An 18,695-nucleotide genomic window follows, 5' to 3' on the forward strand; every position below is an offset into this window, starting at 1 on the left:
TAAAGCGGTACGTAATATCAGTTTTGTGTAAAAAAAAAAAAAAATCACCAAGTTTAAGATTATGTTTATTTAAATAACTATGAGAACCGTTTCATCCAAATAGAATGCCCTTTTTCGGTGAAAAATAGTTTATTCTATTTTTCGAATTTGTGAAAAATCATGTTTTTTTACATTTTTGATGTCATTGAAATGTCGAGAAGCAATCTGCCTTTTGTTGTTTTGTAAAAACTATGTATTTTTAAAACTTCATTTTCTCACATACTGCTCATAATGTTGAACAATTTTGACAGACTGTTTCCTATGGGAAGAAACTGTGCGCCTCTTCTTGCCGACCTCTTCTTATTTTCATTTTAATCGGAGTTCCTCCAGACACTTGTCAAAAACAAGAGGATCAAAGAAGCCACATTATTTAATTTCACTTTCAGATATATTGATGATGTTCTTTCTATAAACAATCCGAACTTTTCTGATTGGGTTCCATTAATATATCCCCCAGAACTAGAGATTAAAGAAACAACAGACACGGCTTCCTCCGCCTCATTTTTAGACTTACATCTCGAATTTGACTTACACAGTCATCTCAGTACCAGAATCTATGACAAATGAGACGATTTTAATTTTGAAATTATAAATTTCCCCCACCTAAGTAGCAATATACCAAGTTCACCTGCATATGGGATATATATTTCCCAACTTATTCGATATTCAAGAGCTTACAGCTCCTACTCAGACTTTGTAAAACGTCATCAGTGTCTGAGTAGAAAGTTGATGAACCAGGGGTATGTCAAAGAGCGTCTCGTCCTTTTTCTAAAAACGTTCATCGGAAGGTACCAAGATCTTGTTGATAAATATTCTGTATCAACTTCACAAATAATACACGATGGTCTTGATGTATAGATTCTGGGTACTGATGTTGTTTATCATCTTAACTACGTGTTTTATAGTTCTTTCATTTGTCCTTGTTCTATTATTAATATTACTTTTACTGTTGAATGGTTTTATGTGATATCCGTTTGACGTGGCTCGGTACTTATACATCTCGTCAATGTGTTTGTATTGTCTTTTATTTTTTGGTGGTGTGTTTTGTATATGACTGACGTTGTTTATCATCTTAATAACGTGTTATATTATTCTTTTATTTGTCTTTATTAATATTACTTTTACTGTTTAGTCTGGTTGTTTTTTTATATCCTTTTGACGTAACTCTGTGCTTATGTATCCCATCATACTTTGAACGACAAAATTATTTTATTATGTGACTCTGTACCTATGTATCTTATCATACTTTGAATGACAAAATTATTTTATTTATGAATATTACTTTTACTGTTAAGTCTGTTTTTTGAGATATCCTTTTTGACGTAACTCTGTGCTTATGTATCCCATCATACTTTGAACGACAAAATTATTTTATGATGTGACTCTGTACTTATGTATCTTGTCATACTTTGAACCACACTATTATTTTACTTATTACTATTACTTTTACTGTTAAGTCTGTTTTTGTTATATCTATTTTACGCGACTGTATTTATGTATTCCGTCATACTTTGAACGACAAAATTATTTCATGTCTACCTGTGCAAATTTCAAACGCGCAATTTTACACCAGTACTTAAAACCTTTCATCCTGTATGGGTGCATTTTACATAAATAAATTAAATCGTATAATATAAGCAAAATGAGGATGCTAAATTTGATGTATGCCGTTTTGTGCTTCTTCGTTACATTTGTTGTTTTTATAGTGATTAAGATGATAACACAATGTTGACTGCTGTACCCCTATTTTTTGACATTTTTACCTATTGTGTCTGTTTGTTTTGTTCACGCATCGGTGACAATATAATGGAATTCGATGCGACTGTCATACAAGTGAGAGGTTTAGCTAGCTATAAAACCAGGTTCAATCCACCATTTTAAAATGCCTGTTCCAAGTCAGGTATATCACAGTTCTAGTCCATTCGTTTTTGATGCGTTTTGTTATTTGATTTTGCCATGTGATTATGGACTTTCCGAATTGATTTTTCTCTGAGTTCAATATTTGTGTGTTGTAAATTTGTACGTGTAATAAATTAAGTTAGATTATTTATTGACCTTTTATATGTATTCTCGGTTAGATTTCTTTCACGATCCGGTACCAGCTTTCACGGTCGACTTGCAAAACTTGACCACCGTTAGTTACTGTTTCACAATCATTTTTCTCAATAAATCGAATGACACCCGTGTATACTGGGTGTAGATTCTCGTGACTAATTTCTTTAAAAGAACTCGGAAGGTACCAGTCTTGTATTACAACTCCAGTTTCCGGTGCATGTCAAAACATGGAGGGAAACAAAATAGTCCCTTTTTTTCTGAATTTTTTTCTGGACTCATTTTTTTCTGTTTGATTACAGATTTATGCTGAATTGAATCATATATATAGATTTAAAAAAAATCTTGCATTTTTTTGGGGATATCAATCCAGGAAAGTGGAAGGATTTCATGTTTACTGGAAGTGGTGCTGCCTAGTGAAAACAGCAAACAGAAAGTAGAAAAAAAATGTTTTGACTTCAGGGTTACTAGTACGTAACTTTTTATTCTTCGTGGCATTTCACATTAGTACATACATGATATGAACATGAAATTTTTTTTCTATGTAGCAGTTTTTATTTTTTTATTTTCAAAGATCAGCTGTATAGCATGTAAGCCTATGGAGCAGTCAATTACAAGACTGCAACCGGAAGCAATAATCTAGATAATGTGAAAACGCACAAACAAGGACGAAGTTCAACAAAATTTTAAATTTCGACCTGGAAATCTTAAGTTACTATAGTGGGGTACACGTACAGGTATATTCATAAAGATTACTGCAGTCAATGACATACATGTACATGCTGTGTATTCTTTGTATGATCTCCATATGTTATTAAAATGTTTCTTTCAAGGAAAAAAAAGAATCTGTTTTTATTCCAGACTTTGCTTTTTACATACATGTATTGCTTTTTTTGTTCAAAACAAAACGTCGAAGAATTCTGGCATTTGTACAAGGCAACTGATAATGCCATTTAATATTTTTGTTTATCTGCTGATGTCTCTTTCAAATCACAATTCAATAAAATAGTTCACGAATTGTGTCAATTCAAGTCTGTTATATCAATTTTCAAAAGATATTTCCTTGTCGTTCCAGAGAGCTGTAGATATAATTGGTAAATTAACTGGGCAATAGACAAATGAACGTACATCATGATAGATAAGCCGTCGTGTATAAAAGTATAGGAACACTACTGTTGTTCATCTTTTTTTTAATCACAGCTTCAATATGTTTAAACTATGTTTACTGTTTGTCGGACTTGTTTTGCTTGTTTCTGGTATGTCATCTGTTTGCTGTATATATATGTTCTTGAGATAAGTCTTTAACTTGTTTATACAATTCATTTACAGAAACCATCAATTCTTATATAAAGGTTTGTCATTAGTAATGAAATAGTGTGTCAGCATGTGTCTCAACATGTCAATATCTCAACCCACACAAGCTTATAAGCTTAAGATAAAATTCATTTAACATATTGGATAAAGGCTAAATATTCTAAGACAGAAATGTCTATAAAATGATGTACACTTGGAAAAATATGATAATACGTCTATCTTTATTTCTTTAGGAACGAAAGGATGTAGGTTATTCATTATTATCATTATCATTATCATTTTTATGATTCAATTGAAGATCTAAACACTTGAGGAAACTCGGATATATAAATCTAATTGAATAAGTGATTGGTTTTTGTGTCATAAGTTAACTGAATGTGGAAAAATATAGAAAACGAAAACATTTGCTGAATTCTGTATTTTTCCAACTATCTGGCTAAATAATCCAATAAATAATGGAAAATGAGGATAACAAATAGACAACTTTTGAGGTTCGATGCAATTCCCTCAAAAACGTTGGATTTACTGAACATCATTCGTGTTTATGGGCATCGTCACTTCCGTTCGAATGTTGAGCGAGTTGTTGGGAAACTATGATGATATATTGCACAAATTATTCGCCATTGAATTTTCATAATTTTCAATCAGTCATTGTGATTAAGCACCTACAGAACAAACATTATTTCTAGTTCACCCTGTATAATGACGATCTCTAAGACGCTTGATGGAGGATAATAGTGCACGGATACAGGCGATCCACTCTACCTGGTAAATGACGTCATAAAGGCGCACATAATTGATGAGTATTTTCCGGTGACAGACAAACTCGAAAGTGGTCTATTGCTTCGTGCATTTAAGTTTTAGACCCACTGCTAAACAAATTTATCATATTTTTTTTATTTCGAGAAGCGATTGGTCTCATTTGCCTGTACTCTGGATCTTAATCTGGATAATTATAGGGCATCTTTCTAACTTGTTTTTATCACCGTGACAATACTGTATAACTTCCTTATTGATTTAGCTTTAATATTGCTTCGATTTAAATGAAAAGGACGAGTCTTGTTTAAACGAAACATGCGTCTTCACATCCCAATTATCAAGCAAGGTAGGTGAAGTATTTAAACAAATATGTCCAAGAACATTGGTATAATAGTTCCTTTATTTGAATAGAATAGTAAATGTGTAAACTATCCGACCAATAAAATCGATATCACACACTCTTAAATCATGTAATTTTTAAACGAGATAATTGACACCGGACAATCAATTTCGGATAAGGGTATTATATGGACGTCATTTAATTTTATTACATGTATTGAAGAAAAGTATATCATTAATTCAGATCAGAGTATTCAATTGTATTATATTATTATTGAACATTGTATTTAATTGTAATATTGTAATATTCTAATATAAAATGTAAGAAAATAATACTTATCTATATAATACCCTGTACTTATAAATACTAAAAGAGGGACGAAAGATACCAAAGGGACAGTCAAACTCATAAATCTAAAACAAACTGACAACGCCATGGCTAAAAATGAAAAAGACAAACAGAAAAACAATAGTACACATGACACAACATAGAAAACTAAAGAATAAACAACACGAACCCCACCCAAAACTAGGGGTCATCTCAGGTGCTCCGGAAGGGTAAGCAGATCCTGCTCCACATGCGGCACCCGTCGTGTTGCTTATGTGATAACAAATCCGGTAAATAGTCTTATTCGGTAGGTCACATTCAGGAAAGGGAAGGGGATTGTAGTTACGACGTAAGGAACATATCCGATATCATTTGTGATACGGTTATTCCATAACGGTCAACCAACTCGTGATGGCGTCCGTAAAATTTACGAAGGGATGATTTCAACTTCACCATTTGGAACTCTTGGTTTAATAGCTTCCTTGTGAGCAGCAACCCTCTATCAAGAAAATCATGATAGGAAATGCAAGCACGGGAATATCGTATCAATTGGGAGATATATACCCCGTATGCAGGTGCTGCTGGAATGTTGCTACTTAGAAATGGAAAGTTCACAATTGGAAAGCTGAAATCATCTCTTTTGTCGTAAAGTTTTGTTTTCAACCGACCCTCATTGTCAATTTCTAGATTTAAGTCAAGATATGAGGCCGACTTAACTGTATCTGTAGTATCCTTTATCTCTAGCTCGATTGGATAGATGCGTTCCACATAGTCACCAAATTTTGAATTATTTAGTGAAAGAACATCATCTATATAGCGAAACGTAGAGTTAAAGGATAGTGCTAACTTCTTATCTTTCTTCCTAAGAAGTTCCTGCATGAATTCAGCCTCGAATAAAGAAACAAGTCGGCAAGTAGAGGGGCACAGTTTGTCCCCATTGGAATTCCGACAGTCTGTTGAAAAACACGTCCTCCGAACGTAACAAATATGTTGTCAATCAAGAAATCAAGCATCTTGATAATATCAGTTTCAGAGAATTTTTTGTTCGAATCAGAGTGATCCTTTACAAAGTAGGATTTATCCCTCCCTAAGACAAGATACTTGTATCTACGTTGGCCATTCTTTTTTACGAAGCAAAGCAATACCAACTCTTTCAATTTGTCTTTTAGTTTGGAATGTGGAATACTAGTATACAGAGTAGAAAAGTCAAATGTTTTAATACTGTTACAAGATGAAAGAGAGTTAGATTGTATGTACTCTAAAAGATCTTTGGAATTTTTAAGTATCCACATTTGATTCACGCCCCCTCTAGAATAGGCAGTTTCATAATAAATTTGAAGCCCGTCTTTGATTGCTGATAAAATAGATGTTAATAATTTAGAAAGAGGTTTCGTGGAGCACTTGGAAGACCCAGCAATATACCGTTGTTTGTAAGGACACTTATGTAGTTTAGGTATCCAATACAGTGATGGCAGATCCAGTTCTTCATCTTTGGTTGAAATTCCAAAGGAACACAGAACAGACCTATGATTATCCAGGATTTCCTCTTTGGTAAGTGTGGTGAGTGTATATGTTGAGTTTCCAAGTGAATTGTCAATACCTAATTCGTTTATCAAGCAGTTAATGTAATGAGTTTTACATACAAAAACGATGTTGTTTGGGGCTTTATCTGCAGGGACAACAACATATTTGTCATGGAGGTAGGATAGGTGTTTTGCAACATTTGGGTCTTTAAAGATTGACATAGCATGGGCATTGATAGACCCATTCAGTTTCTTAATTCTGATTTGTATCAACGACCTCACTGCCTTAATCCATTCGGAAAGAGTGTCTACGTCTTCCTTCTCGCGCTTAGCCCATTGCCTGGCATAATCCTCAACTGAATCCATCAAAATTTTAAAGTTGAATTTCCAATTGATGGATTTAGGCTCACGATATTTCGGACCTTTCGATAACACATTTCGTAGAGAAGTGTTATTAACAATGTTGAGGTCACCGGTAATAACGTGGCCAGCGGGACTAACATTTTCAGGGTACCTTACAGTTAAAGCTATAACGGTAAGGTCATTGTTAACAACTTTAGTGCAATAAATTTATATTCAAGTGTTAAAAAAAGAATAGTAAATATGTAAATAAAAAGATGTGGTATGACGTAGAAAATAAGCAACTATAGGTCACCGTACGGCCATCAACAGCTTACAAATATCATGCTACAAAAGTAAGCTACAAAGGGCCCAAAACTGGCAAAAGTAGTTCAAACAGGAAAACTAAACGCCTCAATTATGTACAACACAATGAACGAAAAACAAATGAGAATAAGAAGCAACAAACGACAACCCCTAAAATACAGGCTCACTTTGAACATGTGATTTCAAACAAGTTTGCAATTAATAAACATGAGGAATTACAAAGACGTGACTGCAACATCAAGATAAAATAACTTTCCATATAAAAGTCAGTTGAATCATCAAAAAGCACAAAACACAATTTCCAAAATAATATAATGAAAGCTAGTTCGAAGTCATTAACAAGTACTAAAAATATTATGGTGTCCAGACTAAAATGTCAAAATGTTATTGCTAACATAGAAATAGACAAAAAATGTCCTTAAGATCTTTTTAAGGAATTTTTTACTTAAAAACAATTTCTAAGATTGTATATCAAAATCAAAGTTTGTTTACTTTATATAGTAAAGTCTATTTATTTCTCTTCACAAGATATTAAACTAAAAAGTATTCAAGAAAAAATGAACTTTTAATTGTGAAAGTTGTCTTTATAAAACTTCGAAAATAGAGACTTGTAAAGCATTGTTACTTTCTATAACAAATGTTTCTTTTAAACATGTGAACTGTTTTTCTTTTCGAAGCACCACAAAAGAGATTGACATGTGAGGTTGGAAGTTTTAGTCTCTTCGGTTTCCAACTTGGGTCGTCTGTTTGCAAGGCTCATTGTCTGTATTTGGGACATTCGGATGCATATTGTGATAGCCACAATGTGTGTCATTGTCGATAAAGAAGGTCAGTTTATAGTATTTTCATAGTTCATAGATGTTTTATTGACGAATAATTTTAAAATATGTTGGCATAGTACGAAATGTTTTCTATAAAAAATGAATTCTCTTAAACTTTTAATTACTACACGAGAAATATAATTGTACATTGCTTTGCTGTGTATTGGTGTCGGTAATGGTATAAATTTTCGTCAACTCCTTTGTCCATATCGTAAACTTCGATATGTGTGATTTCTCGTTTTGAAAATGAGGCCTTTTCAAGTATGAGGTTAAATATTTGGTTTTTTTTCGTAGTTAAGTGTTCCCCGAAAAGTCGCTTAAAAACTTAAGTAAGAAAATGACTTTATAAAAAAAACTACACATTTCACGACTGCATAAACAGCTTACATAATCATCAGATTTAGATTTTGTTTCCAAAAGTGTACTTTTTGACATAGTGATTGTGCAAATCTCAGGTGCAACCCTAGCTCCCCTTTCATGTTCTCGGTCTTAAACCAGGGAAGTGGCGAGAATAAAAGTATTCACAGTTACGTTTTCATACTCCCCAAACAGACAGACAAAGGTGTTCAGAGGATCAAGTATCAAGACGCAATCAAAGTAGTATCAACTTATGTCAGATGCAAATTTCGGCAACCCTGTATAATGAGATCTCTAAGACGCTTAATGGACGATAATAGTGCAGCGATACAGGTGATCAACTCTATTTGGTAAATGACGTCATAAAGGCGCGCATAATTGATTAGTATTTTCCGGTGACAAGATAGGATAAGAAGTAACAAACGACAACCCCTAGATATGGGCTCACTTTGAAGATGTGATTTCATACAAGTTTGCAATTAATAAACCTGAGGTATGACAAAGACGTAAATACGACATCAAGATAAAATAACTTTCCATATAAAAAATAAGTTGAATCATCAAAAAGCACAAAACACAACTTCCAAATAAAATATAATGAAAGCTAGTTCGAAGTCATTAACAACTAATAAAAATATTATGGTGTCCAGACTACAATATCAAAATGTTATTGCTAACATAGAAATAGTCAACAAATGTCCTTAAGATCTTTTTTTTTTAGGATTTTTTACTTTTCTATTGTATTCGATTGTATATCAAAATCAACGTTTATTTACTTTATATAGTAAAGTCTATTTATTTCTCTTTACTAGATATTAAACTAAAAAATATTCGAGAAAAAAAATGAACTTTTAATTGTGAAATTTGTCATTATAAGACTTCAAAAATAGAGACTTGTAAAGCATTGGTACTTTCTATAACAAATGTTTCTATTAAACTTGTGAACTTTTTTCTATTCGAAGCACCAAAGAAGAGATTGACATGTGAGGTTGGAAGTTTTAGTCTCTTCGGTTTCCAAATTGGGTCGTCTGTTTGCAAGGCTCATTGTCTGTATTTGGGACATTCAGATGCATATTGTGATAGCCACAATGTGTGTCATTGTCGATAAAGAAGGTCAGTTTATAGTATTTTCATATTTCATAGATGTTGTATTTATGAATAGTTTCAAAATATGTTAGTACGAATGTTTTCTATAATAAATGAATGAATTCTCTTAAACCTTTAATGACTACATGATATATATAATTGTACATTGCTTTGCTGTGTATTGGTGTGGGTAATGGTAAAATTTTCGTCAACTCCTCTGTCCATATCGTAAACTTCGATATGTGTGATTTCTCGTTTCGAAAATGAGGCATTTTCAAGTACATTGTATGAGGTTAATTTTTTTTTTGTAATTAAGTGTTCCCCGAAAAGTCGCTTAAAAAGTACAGTAAGAAAATAATTTAAAAAAAAACACATTTCATGACTGCATAAACAGTTTACATAATTATAAGATTTATAATTTGTTTCCAAACGTGTACTTTTTGACATAAAGAGGGTGCAAATCACATGTACTCGGCCTTAAAACAGGGAAGTGGCGAGAATAAAAGTATTCACAGTTACGTTTTCATACTCCCCAGACAGACAAACAAAGATATTCAAAGGAACAAGTATCAAGACGCAATCAAAGTAGTATCAACTTATGTCAGATGCAAATTTCGGCAACTTATTCCATTCAAACGTGTTTAGTCTGATTTTGGCGTGTGAATTTCCTCAATTCATCTGTTGACTTGTACAGCTGGTTTTGATCACAGAAAAATTTCAAAGTGATTTAAGAACTTTTTTCTCACAATAACCAATGCAGGCTTACAGCTAACTATTAAATCCAAGTGACATCACACATATTACCATTTCTTAGAATTGAGTAGTTAACGTATAACTTTTATAATGAAAGACATTTTTTGATGATCAGACAAAAAAATCACCAGTCAACACTTGTAAAATTATTCACTATCTATCTACAATCTTGTTCAATGTCTTTTTAGATAACTCGATGGAATGGTGGGATACACTAAGTACAAATGATGAATAAAGTAGCATAACATATACCTGTCACTTCTTTAGTCTGTTATTGTCCAATCTATTTTACATGATTTTATTTCCAATACTGTAATATAAATTTCCCTAAATCAAAAGTATTAGATTTTGTGGAATTTGAATACTAAAGTAATAACAATCATTGAATATCGAGGAAGAACAATAAAATGTGTACCTCATATCAGGAATATTGAAAGAGGGAATATAATTCCGACAAAGGGGAAATAAAAAGCATGACGACATCAGAGTATATGTATCACTGATTTTTAAAACCAAATTGATCGCATCTTTGAGCTCAGATTAAAAACACAATATTTGTGCAATGAAACATTACATTGATTAAAAGTATGAGAACTTATTTTATTAACATATCAGCTTTAAAACTCATGTTTCCCGAATGATGTCTGCAAAAAATTTTGAAGTGCCTTTTGTGTTCATGTCTGATTCAAGAAGAACTTAGCCGACAGCAATGTATATTTTACATGTTTTATACGTATGTTATCTTTGAAGTGGGTATGCTACAATTTGATGAAAGTCTTATGATCCATCATTTCACGGTTGACTTAATCAGAATTTATTTTTTGAAAGGTAAAATGACAAAAATATCAAACTCCGCGGAAAATTTAAAACGGTTAGTCTCTAAGCTACCATGTACCCCCTTATATCAGAAGTGTGTTAAGTTGGTCTTAATTTTAGGGTTCAAGGTTTATCTTATTTTTAACGTCCGAAAATAAGTAGTTTTTTTCCCTTTTCCTGCAATACCTATTTATCTATTTACTTGTTACCTTTTTCCTTACTGTTTACTTACTTTCCATTTTTCTATTCTTTTCTTTCCTTTAAGTTGTTTGTCTATTATGTCAATTTGAAAGCTTCAAATTTGATATGTGTAAAAAATTAAATTGCAAATAACAAGAGCTCTCAGAAAAAACATGGATGCCAACATAATATATAAACTATGAGTATCAAATTATAACTAACAGATATTTTAAACATCTTTTAATTATCAAATACATTTGTAATCTTTGATTAAAATAGGAATAACTTCAAACTAGAACTAAACTGAACAGAACAATTATCATATATAATAGAAAGGAAAATCCTACGTCATTGGCTCTGTTAACGTTGAGTCAAAAAAAGTATGTATATCGAAACGAAGTCGTTGAAACTGTTCATCGTGAAAACTCTCAAAGGTAACAATCATATAAGTTTATAAATCTTTGTGCAAGGGCTCCAGTATTGTTAAGTTAAAAATGTTAAGAGAAAGTTGAGATAGAGTTCCGTGGAGTAATCTACCATATTGAAGTGTAAGCGTTTCGTTGATAACTGAAACAGATGCATCGCCATAAAGAATGTTACTATAGTTTCCAATGAATCTGTTAGTTTCGGATATATTAATTTGAGTCTTATTTCTCTTTTTTTTTATTATTATTATTATTTTTTTTTTTAACTTTTTGGTGTTCAAACTACAGTTCATACATACATTTTTACAAGACATAAGCGAATGGCATGACATGTATGGCATTGTTATACTATTATACTAATGCAAATAAGACAAAGTAAAAATTTACAAGTTAGTGGTGTAAATACTCAGTATTTGATACGTCTTAATAATACTTTGGAATCCATTATAATATAACCATATTAAAAAATAAATTAAATTGAATAGCTTCCATAAATCCCCCTCCGCATCTGTTGACAAATGACTCATGTTTGTCTTTATAAATATATAAATATTCTAATGTCTCCAGACGTTTTTTCAAAAACTTAAAAAGAGCTTGCACAGATATGAACAGTCTGTCTAATTGTGTGCTCTTCACATAAATAATGTAATACTTTGCCTGTAGAATGCAAGAATTTAAAACTAAGTTATCAGAATTCAATATCTTGCAGAGGCGGATTTAGAGGGGGCCCAGGGGGCCCGGGTCCCCCCCTTTTTTGGAAAAAATTTGATTGCTTATATAGGGAATCACTGAAGCGTGACTGGAGCGGGCCCCCTCTTATGTCAGTCAGTGGGCCCCCACTTATGAAAATTTCTGGATCCGCCACTGTCTTGAGTCTTATTTCTTGCTGTCGTGTTCTTCTCTGGAACAAGATTCCATGGTGACGGGTAGCTACATGCTGTTGTTTCATTCAACCATGGTTCAAGTTCCAGTAATGTATCAAAGATATAATACATGGTTGGAAGCATAATATTGCGGAAACCTGATTTTCCTAAGCCATTCGAGTTTAGAAACACACTAATATTTTTGCTTGGAATAAATCCGAGAATTGAAGTAAATCCGTATAATCCTCCAGTGTGGAAATACATGTCCAAATCATTAAAATATATGTATGAATGTGTATAGGATAAATATAACACATTTAAACTCTGTAGGATAGTTGCTAAGGAGTGATTCATGCGAACAACTGTTACAGTTCTTGTGAATTTATGGCTGTGAATGTGATATAAATATCATTCTAATATGCTGTACTATTATCGTTAACCTGTATTATCGCAATATATTTACCTTTAGAGCAAGCATAGTAATACACGAAAACGGCTGGTCTTTGTTACGACAAACTTATTCATACTACTAGATATTTTCAATTTTTGAAATCAAACCCCCCAGTTAACGTAGGCCAAGATTCAGATTCAATATATTTATCTCTATTATACAGCAAAATTTACAAATCAGTCCATTTTAATTTATTTTTCATGATAAACTTTTATAAAACGAAAATTCCGCAAAATGATACTTTTGTCTTGGCATGGCAACAAAACAAAGTGACGTCATAGGTGTGTTTCGGTAAACAAAAAATCAAATGTAAATACCGGGCGTTTTACATGTAAAGCTTCTTGTATGCCTCAGAACGAAAAAAATACATTTGAAAATATGAAAAAGTGAAAAATGCGATATAAAACTAATCATTGAATTATATATTACTAACATCAAAATTTGGTAAAACGGAACAGCCAAAACAGTATCGGATGTATAGGGCTTTCACGGCTAACAAAAATACAGAATCTGTCCTATTAGAATTGAAATAATTCATGGCAGCTAACGATCAAGATAATTTAATCGAATATAAATGCCCAACCCATGGTTAAATGAAAACAAATCTACGGCATCCATGAATTATTTCTTAAATATTTGCATTGTACTAAACCGACAAATAGGACTGGATTTTTACCTTGCGAGTACAAATTTATTTTAAATGTTGATATGTATTCTACTCGGACATATAAGACTGAATATGGATGAACCAGTATTTTTTACTGCAAAATACCGAGTGATGGGGTGAGAAGCAACAAACACCCCTTTTCAAGCCTTGGTTTGACCAGGGATCGAAACCTAGACCGGCATCTATCATGAAAATCTGCAGTAGACTCTAATTTCTTGTTTGACGCATTTTTCTCAAACGTCTTTTCCTAATAATTAATGAATGCAATTATACTACTTCACCAATGTATTTTTTTAAAAACCAGGCCATCCCATGGTGTTGTCAGTTTATTTTTACCTATGAGTTTAAACGTCCTTCTGGTATATTTTTCTGCTCTTTTAACTCAGGTGTATATGTAGTTTTGTTTATGAGACCAACTAAATATATACATGTAGGTAAACCTTTAAAAAAATGTATGATTCATATGTCCCCGAAAGTAAAGTATTGCCATAATGAATTATGTTTGCTTTTGGGATCCCAAACGCAAATTAATACTATAATTCATTATTTTATTTAAGGGAACCATCATTCTTCATTGAGCAATATAATACCAAACAATTTGATATATGTGTTTATATCCCCAACAATAATAGTGCTAATATTGATTCTTTTACAGGAGGAGACTCGTTACTTTAAAGGAAAGCTAAGGTTTGAAAATTTATATCATAATCTCGTCCTTTTCTAAAAAGTTTCATCGAAAGGTACTAATACCTTAAAGATAAATATTCCGTATCAACTTCATCAATTACACACGTTCTTGATACTATCATTGTTTATTATCTTAATAACGTGTTTTTGTTTCTTTTATTTGTCTTGAAGAATATATAGTTTTACTGTTTAGTCCGTTTTTAGTGCTATCTATTTGCAATGACTCTGTACTTATACATCCCGTCATTGTGTTATTGTTCTATGATAATTTTTGTATTCCTGACCTTCATTTTTGCTAATGTGCTTTGTTTATATGCTTTTTTGTGTTTCTTCTATACATTTGACGGGACTTTGTACATATACATCCCGTCATTTTGTTATTGTGCTATTGTACAAAGTTTTGTATTGTTGTTTGTCATTTTTGCTAATGTGCTTTGTCTGTGTGCCTTTTTGTGTTTCTTTAATGCAGATGGCGTGGCCTTTCATTCATACATTCTGTCAGTGTGTTATTGTGTTATGTTACAATTTTGTATTCTTGTCTTTTAAATTTTGCTAATGTGATTTGTCTGTTGGTCTGTGTGTACGTCTTTGATATATATTTGTTTGTTTTCATAGTTTTTAACATTATAACACAATGTTGTCTGCTGTACTCCTAATTATGTTTGTTTGTTTTGTTCACTCAACGTTGTCAATATAATGGAACTTGATGCAATGGCAAAGAAGTGAGAGGTATAGTAAGCTATAAAACAAGGTTTAATCTACCATTTTCTACATAAGAAAATGCCTGTACCATGCCAGGAAGATGACAGTTGCTATCCATTTGTTTGATGAGTTTTAGCTTTATATTTTGACATTTGATTAGGGACTTTACGCTTAGAATTTTCCTCGGAGTTCAGTATTTTTGTAATTCTACTTTTAAATAAGTTGCATAATTCAAGTTCATGTATTGTTTTTAACGAGTATCTTAGTTTTACACTTTGATTTATTATCGATACCAGGATTAAATTCCTGAGCGTTACTTCTACAACTCATCAGTGATGCTCAAATCCAAAAAAGTTATAAAAAAACCAAAAAAAAACATAAATTATGTACGAAATTGGAGAGCATAGAGGTCCCATGGGCCAGCAGTTGGAATAAAATATTTAGTATTACTAATGTTTTATCTTTTGTATTAGTCTTCTTTTTGGACTTACACATTACGAGGCATGCTCTTCCTTTTAGTACACATGATATCGGATATGTTCCTTACGTCGTAACTACAATCCCCTTCTTTTTTCATGAATGTGACCTACCAAATTAGACTATTTACCGAGTTTGTTAAAACATGAGCAACACGACTGGTGCCACATGTGGAGCAGGATATGTTTACCCTTCAGGAGTACCTGAGATCACTCCCACTTTTTGTTTTTGGTTCGTGTTGCGTCTTTAGTGTTTATGTTGTGTCATGTGTACTATTATTTATCTGTTTCTTTTTCATTTTTAGCCATTGCGTTGTCAATTTATTTTGGATCTATCAGTTTGACTGTCCCTCTGGTATCTTTCGTCCCTCTTTTTAAGTACCTTTTGTTCCGGCTGTTTAATCAATTAAATTCCACACAATATTATTCGTTTGATTTTGTGATGTGTTAATTCGGAATTTATATCATGTAAAAGGATGGGTTAGTAGAAGACTGAAGAAGTAACAATTATCTGTTTCACACTTTTATTCATCATTTGGACTTGGTTCATTCCACGATTTCGACAATTATCTAAAAAATAAATAAAATTACAGATAAATGGTCATTGTTTTTACATGATGACAATAGATATTTCATGATCTAAATGATATACTACGTACTTTAACTCGTCATTTATCAGAATTTAAAACAAAAAGTAAACAGATGCTAGCAGAAAGGCGTGTCATAGACATAGATTTCGTTAGTATCACTTTAAGCTTGAATTTGGTATATCCAAATTATGATTCTTAATACGCTTCAAAACCTCGCTCATCTATCTTTGAATTGAACAGTGAATTTCGATAAAAGAATCGAGTAATTTTTACACCAAAATTGCATGAAAATTAATTTTAGGTTACATTTATATAAATCAAGTAATTCAATCGTCAAGATGTGCATGTGTTTCATGTCCATTTGTGCCTTTATGTTTTTACTGTATTTAGATCCATGGGTATTAAGTATGATTTTCTTATCAATAAAAAAGAAATAACTACATATATTTTAAAATACAGTTATGAACTCTTATTGCCCTAAATCTTGTTGATTATCTATATATTTGCAAAAAGTTCACCATATCTCTTGGTCTTATTCATACGATATTGCAACAAAAGTTGTATATATATATATGCTGCCATCTTTTCCTATTATGAAAAAAATAAGAACAGTGTTGGACAATAAGAAAATGGGACAATGAAATTAAGAATGGAAATGCAAAATGTGTCAAAGAGACAACTACCTGACCATAGAGCAAACAACAGCCGAAGGTCACGAATGGTTTTTCAATACAGCTCGAAACTCCCACCCCTTAGGCGTATTTTTGGCCCCTCAACAATAATGGGTACTAGTTCAGTGGTATGGACGCCATACTAAACTCCGAAATATACACAAGAAACGAAACTTAAAATCATACACGACTAACAAAACCCAGAGGCTTCTGACTTGGGACAGGTGCAAAAATGCGTTAGGGTAAACATTTTTTTGATATCTCAACTATCCCCCTATACCTCTAGCCAATGTCGAAAAACAAACACACAACAATATATAAACTACTTGAATAGATACAGTACATTTGTATTGATAAAATTCAATGAGTGAAAATAATCTTTACGAAATTAGGCATATAAGGATCAAAGATTTTGATAAACAAGGGGCCGACGGACCAGGCAAAATTAGGAGTGGAACTTGAGAAAGGAATAATGCTATAAAAATATTTATATAGTATCCTGCTCCATTAGATCACTCTGTAAGGAAAATTTACTAAAAATATTCAATAAATAAAGAAAACAAAGGTCAAGATTACGCAAATATTTCTAAAGTAAATCTATGAAATGATTAACGGACTATACACTCACCTTGTTAGTGGCGACAGTGACACACATTGTGGCTATCACAATATGCACCTAAATGTCCAAGAAACAGACAATGAGTCAGACAGGCAGTCGTTCCAAGTTGTACACCAAAGATATTTGCACTGCCGGCCTCACATGTCAATCTCCTTTGTGGTGCTACAAATTGAAAGATTCAATAGACACGTGTTTTCGAAGTCGCAAAATATGTTGAAGCTTAATACATTCAGTATGTGCCCGTGCCAAATCAGTACTCTTTAATTTGGTAGTTGTCGTTCGTTGATGCATGTAGTATTTTGGGTAAGGGAAGAAAGGGTATAAATCAAGCCGTTGTTTTTGGTGGATAGTTGTCTCAGTGGTAATCTAACCACATCTTCTTATTTTGATATAAACTGTACATAGATAGAGCTCTACGGCTTTAATGCATAATGTAGTGCCTATCTAACAATAAGTGTTACGTATTTGTGAAATAGTTTCGAAAAAGGATAATTCTTATTCTGATTTATGCTGATACTTTTGTTTCTCTTGTCAGAACATGACCAGTTAAATTATGAATAAACAAATGATATAAACGAAATAGCTACGAAATGTTATACAAAGAAGAATTGGCCTCTCGGAAAACCAATAGTCATGACATATCAGAATAAAGCAGCTGATTTGATTTAAATCGTTGAAATTTTTCAATGTTCGTTAGTAGCTGAAATGCTATTATTTTTGTCAAACAAGATAACAGAATTCACAAATCAGCGTGTCTGCAGATGTTTGTTATATAACACAGTTGAGGCAATCAAATATTGTATGACATAAATAATGGATATGAATAACATACCTCCTTCTGTTTCTAAATAGGAAAAGATAGAAAAATACATGTTAAATAAAATATAAGGACTGTCTGTTTTGACAACTGACGAGCAAATATTGCATTATTACTGAGGAAATTTTACAATAAACGAATAGCGTAGTAACAATTTTTTAAGCTTTATTTTTTTTTCTGTCAATGTCTATTTTACACAAATTACAAAAACACGGTTTAACGAGCAAAACTTTATGAAAACAAGTCACGCAATAAAACGTAGAAAGACACAATATTGTGTGAACTTTTCTTTAATAAAATTGATTATGTACAAACACTTACGTTTATTTATATCGTTTATGTATACAAATACTTTAAACTTAATAAAGACTAAGAATCTTTAAGAAAGTACATGAACAGACTACTTACCAGAAATAAGGAAAACAAGCCCGACAATCAAAAACCCTAGTTTGAACATATTGAAGCGTTGATAAGAAGATGATGTACACCAATTGTTCTTCTAGTTTTTTATACATGATGTGTTATCTATCGTGATGTAATCGCATTTGTTCATTGGTCAGTTAACTAACCATTCATATTTACAGATATTGGAACAAGGAAACCTCTTTGAAATTGATAAAGCAAATCAGACCAGACCAGACCCGAGTCGATATAATTTGTAAAACATTTAATTGCATTGAGAAGTAAAAATTGT

The 18,695-nt window shown here is 32.2% G+C and overlaps 1 protein-coding gene and 1 long non-coding RNA gene across 2 annotated transcripts; one reads left to right on the top strand and one right to left on the bottom strand.

The window, feature by feature from the left end:
* The first annotated feature begins 9,102 nt into the window (after window positions 1-9,102).
* Window positions 9,103-10,288, top strand: LOC139518869 (uncharacterized). The gene is made up of 2 exons (XR_011663472.1): window positions 9,103-9,311; window positions 10,226-10,288. It is a non-coding gene; the product is annotated as an uncharacterized lncRNA (long non-coding RNA).
* A 5,523-nt stretch (window positions 10,289-15,811) lies between these two features.
* On the bottom strand, window positions 15,812-18,477 carry LOC139518867 (defensin, isoforms B and C-like). Its single transcript, XM_071310516.1, has 4 exons — window positions 18,410-18,477; window positions 18,017-18,028; window positions 17,194-17,346; window positions 15,812-15,874 (listed from the first exon to the last, which is right to left on the bottom strand). Exons 1-3 carry the CDS (start codon window positions 18,456-18,458, stop codon window positions 17,198-17,200), a joined length of 210 nt encoding a protein of 69 aa, XP_071166617.1. The 5' UTR covers window positions 18,459-18,477; the 3' UTR covers window positions 15,812-15,874; window positions 17,194-17,197.
* Window positions 18,478-18,695: the final 218 nt, after the last annotated feature.

The sequence above is a fragment of the Mytilus edulis genome, chromosome 4 (genome assembly GCF_963676685.1).
Source record: "Mytilus edulis chromosome 4, xbMytEdul2.2, whole genome shotgun sequence".
Lineage (NCBI taxonomy): Eukaryota > Metazoa > Mollusca > Bivalvia > Mytilida > Mytilidae > Mytilus > Mytilus edulis.